Below are 5,160 nucleotides of genomic sequence, written 5' to 3'. Positions count from 1 at the left end.
TATTTCGGTAAATGTGATATCAGTTTAATCAGTAATGTGTGTAGTGTATGGGTGTTATGTGTCAGTATCTCAAGCAAAGAGAGATAGCAGGCCAGTCCGTGGTCGGGCGCATTGTAGGAAAGCAAGACAATAAATGGCAAATATAGAAAATAAACAGATTTGAGTTATGTCCAAAACAATAGCCTATATGTGGGAGAAAATACGTTTCTATGCAGTTTAGTTCTGTGCCAACATAATTTTGAGGAGACAAGGTTGCACAAGAACATGTAGTTGAAGAGAGTGCAGAAAATGTATTCAGAAATGTTTTATTTTGAATTGAATGGATGGCATTATTTGTGACTTGAGTGCAGGTTCCAGATCAGAGCAGCAGTATGTGGAACATTTGCGCCCATTCTCAAGCTGACAGATATGACTGAAGAGCTGATAAAGACCACATGCCGGGCACTGACAAGAAAATACAACAAGGATCTCACAGCTGAATTGGCAAATGAAATGCTGCACGTGACCACAACATATAGTGCCACAATATATAGTGCCAAATCCCCTCTTAGCTCCTTAATGGCATCTATAAGATAATTTCCGGAAAAATCTGTATTGGATTGATGATTTTCTGTACACTGCCTGGAGGTGAACGGGCTTTCAGCTTTTTGGATCTTCAAAGAGCCCGATTACGATGGCCGGACAGGCAAACAACTAAATGAAATCATTGGAAATCGACAATCGGTCTCGATATGGTTCTATTAAAATCAGTAGGCGAGGCTGTAATTTCTCCAGCTGTTACTCTCATAAGCGAGGCGGAAAATAATAGTTTTAACATGCCAAAAAGCTGCTGTCGTTTATTGCACCTCAAACATTAAAACAAATCCAGAGTTACGTTTGTCTGTAGTTCCTCTAAGAAAAAAGGACAGTAAAAGAAGAGCTCTGTGGCTTCAGGCTCGATCGACATTCAAATGACAGTGTTGTTTCCCCAAAAAGTGGGCGGGCCGTGCATTTTGCAAAGCCTGAAAATGCAGTGATTTTCGTGCTATTGATCTCGCGCGTAAACATAAACATGGCGTGTTGCTATAGCAACGCCTGTTGTTGTAACATATAGATAGATAGGCTAGATAGATAGATAGGCTAGATAGATAGGTAGGTAGATAGATAGATAGGTAGGTAGATGGATTGGTATAGATAGATAGCTAGATTCTACTCGTATGTGTTTCATCACAGTGCGATCAAACTCAGTGTTAACCCTGTGTTCTAGTATGATACATAAAAGAACATTGTAGGCTACCTTGAAAATCAATGCATTCTAATAACGGGTGCATTTTACCCAGCGCCGTATTGACGGTTTTAGGTATACAGCGACCCCTGGCGGTTTGAGATCTAATCAGTGATCTTGGTAACAAGAAGACCCGTAGGGGAGAGCGGGGTAATGTGGGACACCGGGTAATGTGAGACACCCGCTGTAACTAGGCAAAGAAACAAATTTGCGGTCATGTGACCATAATGTTTTCAAGCCCCTCCCACCCCCCACTTGTCATGAAGGAGAAGTTGGTGCTGGTTCTGTGGTAAGTATTTTTTTTCACAAAAATGTGTTTGTTGCATGCAAAAGTAAATTTTCTTACTGCGAACGTAATCAACTGTAGTATCAAAGCAAATTGATTCAGGTTGAAAAACTTATATCATACATGTTGATGAACTTCCAACATATAAAACCATGTGATTGATGCTAGTTAAAGATTAGCCTGAATTGCCTAGAGATGTTGTTTTTTCTAAAATGGTGGCTGTGGGGTAAAGTGAGACAGATGCTGTGGGGTAAAGTGAGACGCTGACTCACTTTAGCCCGACATGAAGCACAAGTTAAGTTTAGTCTTATATATATTTTAGTGTAATATTACAATACATATGTTTTAATTTTAATGTCATAAACATTGTAGAAAAGTCATCATGCCAAGACGATACATCAGGAAGACAGCTTGGGGCCAAACACCCCTCACAGAGATGGAGAGTGCAGCTGCAGAGGTCATGCAAGGAAAGAAGTCCTTAAGACAAGCAGGAAAGGAAAGAAATATCGACAAGACAACCCTCCAAAGATTCATTAAGAAAATAGAGAAAGGGAGAGTTAAATCAGTAGCCTGGGGTGCAGTAGCTGAGGCAAAAAGAATACTGACAGATGAGATGGAGGAGGAGCTTGCCCAACATTTAAAACAACTGGCTGACCAGTTCCATGGCCTTGCTCCAGTTAAGTGCCGTGAACTGGCATTTGAATATGCAGACAAAAACCATATCCCTGTCCCTGCCAATTGGATGGAGAAACAATGTGCAGGTAGGCTAGGGTGCGCAAGAGATCACATGATTCTGTAGGTCAACTTAGGCCAACTGATCTTGCCACAAAGCTTATCTTATAATAACGAATTGTCCACTCTTTAGGAGTAGAGTGGTTTGGCAGCTTTCTAGCCCGTCGCCATCTCTTTGTCCGAACTCCGGAGGCAACATCCCTGGGAAGGGCTACAGCCTTCAATAAGACTACAGTGGGGGAGTTCTTTACAAATCTGGCTGTAGTGATGGACAGGTGACAGAATTAATTCTTTAGTTGCAAATGTTTTATGGAGGCTTTACCTGTAAGATTTGGTTTTGATTCTGATAAGGTTCTTCCCTTGCCTCTCTTCTTTAACAGACACACATGTCCTCCACACATGATTTACAATGTGGATAAAACAGGCGTCTTTACAGTACAAAAGCCACGGCAGGTAAGCTACTAGAGAGCAGCAGACTGATACTGAGTGGCTTGTGATAATGACCAGCTAGCTATTGGCAGAATGCTGAAACTAATGCTATTAGTAATGTTGTGAGCCTGTGAACTAGAAAAAAATGAATGGACTGCAACAAAATAAAATGTACCTTTAGACCAATAGTAGCCTACTGATTGCACATGCCATTGATTCTAAACGTTCTACTTGATTCAGGTTGTGACAGAGAAAGGGAAAAAGCAAGTTGGTTCTATCACATCAGCTGAGAGAGGAGAACTGGTGACTGTGGTGTGTGCAGTGAATGCTGCTGGGAATGCCATACCTCCCATGTTTGTCTTCCCCAGAGTTAGGTTTAAGGACGACTTCATGATAGGAGCACCTCCAGGAGCCAAAGGTGCCTCCACCAGAACAGGATGGATGAACGAAGACACCTGGCCTGAGTTCCTCGATCACTTGATAAAGCACACTAAGTGCACTCCTGACCATCCCATGCTGCTAATCCTGGATAATCTGAGAGCTCACATCTCACTCAAGGCAGTGGAGAAAGCAAAGAGTAATGGTATTGTTCTGCTCACCCTCCCACCCCACACATCCCATCGCTTGCAGCCTCTCGACGTGACGGTGTATGGCCCGTTCAAGACCCTATACAGCCGAGCTCTTGATGGGTGGATGAGATCTAACCCTGGCAAAACAGTCTCCATCTATCAGATTGCAGGATTTGTGAAGGAGGCCTTCTTGTCAGCAGTGACACCACGCAATATCACCTCTGGCTTCAAGTCCACTGGGATCTTCCCATATAACAGAGATATTTTCCCTGAGGAGGCGTTTGCACCATCCATGGTGTCAGACCGGCCAAACCCTGAGCTGCGGCCTGCATCCACTGGTCCATCCACTTCAGATGATCCGGATGGTCCACGGCCTGCAGATGATCCACCCCCTGCAGATGAACCACCTGCTGCAGATGCTATTCCACTCGCTGATGCTATTCCATCCACTTTGCATGGTCCACATGGATGTGCCTCGCCAGCTGTCTCACGACCTGGATATGTGTCTCCTCAGGAAATCATACCACTTCCAAAATGTCCCCCCAGAGGACAAACAAAACGAAAGCGTGTGAAGACAGCCATCTTAACAGATACTCCAGAGAAGCAAATCATAGAACAGGCTTATGAAGAGAGACAAAAGAAACTAGCAGGGAAAAAGCAAAATAGCAAAGAAAAGGGAAAACCGAAAAAGAAGGCACCCAAGAAGAAAATCATAGATAGCAGCTCGGAGGAGAGTGATGACCCTGTCCCATTTGAGGATGATTTTGAGAGCTCTGAAGATGAGAGGAGTGACCCCGGAAACAAAGATCTGTCCGTGGGTGACTTCGTCCTCGTCAACTTTGCCACAAAACACCGAAGTATCCGTTATGTTGGCATGGTTGAGAAGGTTGAGGGGGATGAAATACTAACCCAATTCCTCAGAAAAATCCAGGGAAACAACAGAGAGTGGGAGAGACCCACGTTTGCTATGAAAGAAAAGGATGTGGCACATGTTCCTAAAGGTGATGTGGTGAAGAAGCTGCCTCAACCTAATAGGCCTGGAGGAACAACACGGAGAGAGCAACTGTTCACCTTTCCCTGTAACCTTCAGGGCTGGAATGTAGAGTAGGCCTTGTTTAAATATGCGGCTGATGTTCATATCATCATGTTCTAATCTAACTGGTTAAATGGTTAATTGAATGTTTATTAAAGCACTTTGAAATATATTATGTTGTATTTGACTTTGTTTGGAGTTACTTTGTTTAAAAAATGTGCTAAATTGACCAATCCCCATGATTATGTTGCGCATCCGACATTAGTTTTGGAATGTGTGGTTGTCAATCTATCTGTCAGGATTCTAACTGTTACAACATGTGTTGTTTTTGTAGTTTAAAAGTGGAAAAGGTAAGTGGTTCACTTTACCCCCTTGATTTCTCTAGTCTGTCTCAGTTCACCCCTTAGCTGGGGTAAAGTGAGACACAAGACCACTTTTTAAAAAACAATCATATTTTCACTGCCCTTTGTCCTGAAGACATTCTGATCATTTCCAGTGCTAGGAAACATCCTGAATTAATGGGAAATGTGTAAATTTTACTGATATATCATTTTAGCTCGCCTACAGGAGAGCAAATGTAAAAAATGTCTCACATTACCCCGCTCTCCCCTAAGTGGGCATTTACTGGGGAATGAACTCCAATATCGTGAGCATCAGTTCCATAAGATAGGCTACATTACAGTTTGAAGTTAGACATTCTTCAAATTTCTTCAATAACTGCTAGATCAATCATATTCATATATCCAAATAATAACTTGTAAAGTTTTAATTATTTAGCTTTTTGGCCTATATGCTTTCTGATTGTGTGAGTGTTTTTGTTTATGCAAATACACCTGACTAGTAAAGT

General features: G+C 42.3%; 1 protein-coding gene across 2 annotated transcripts; it reads left to right on the top strand.

The window, feature by feature from the left end:
* The first annotated feature begins 1,415 nt into the window (after positions 1–1,415).
* Positions 1,416–4,918, top strand: LOC307029832 (uncharacterized protein). Of its 2 annotated transcripts, XM_079665920.1 has the most exons (5): positions 1,417–1,553; positions 1,923–2,311; positions 2,416–2,557; positions 2,663–2,735; positions 2,952–4,918. In XM_079665920.1, the coding sequence occupies exons 2-5, from the start codon at positions 1,933–1,935 to the stop codon at positions 4,386–4,388; spliced, it is 2,031 nt and encodes a 676-aa protein (XP_079522046.1). In that variant the 5' UTR covers positions 1,417–1,553; positions 1,923–1,932; the 3' UTR covers positions 4,389–4,918. The 2 variants fall into 2 exon arrangements, with proteins under 2 accessions (XP_079522045.1, XP_079522046.1); XM_079665919.1 differs by having other exon boundaries at positions 1,416–2,311.
* The last annotated feature ends 242 nt before the right edge of the window (positions 4,919–5,160 follow it).

Source organism: Notothenia rossii, assembly GCF_949606895.1.
Source record: "Notothenia rossii genome assembly, chromosome: 2".
NCBI lineage: Eukaryota > Metazoa > Chordata > Actinopteri > Perciformes > Nototheniidae > Notothenia > Notothenia rossii.
The sequence above is the reverse complement of the archived record's forward strand: the minus strand, read 5'-3'. Positions and strand labels throughout refer to the sequence as shown.

Bases quoted from the DNA above. Each gene is read 5' to 3' on its own strand.
- LOC307029832 (XM_079665919.1), top strand. From the start codon at position 1,933: ATGCCAAGACGATACATCAGGAAGACAGCTTGGGGCCAAACACCCCTC. The intron at 2,312-2,415 runs GTAGGCTAGGGT...TCCACTCTTTAG, and splicing joins GATGGAGAAACAATGTGCAG to GAGTAGAGTGGTTTGGCAGC. The intron at 2,558-2,662 runs GTGACAGAATTA...CTTCTTTAACAG, and splicing joins CTGGCTGTAGTGATGGACAG to ACACACATGTCCTCCACACA.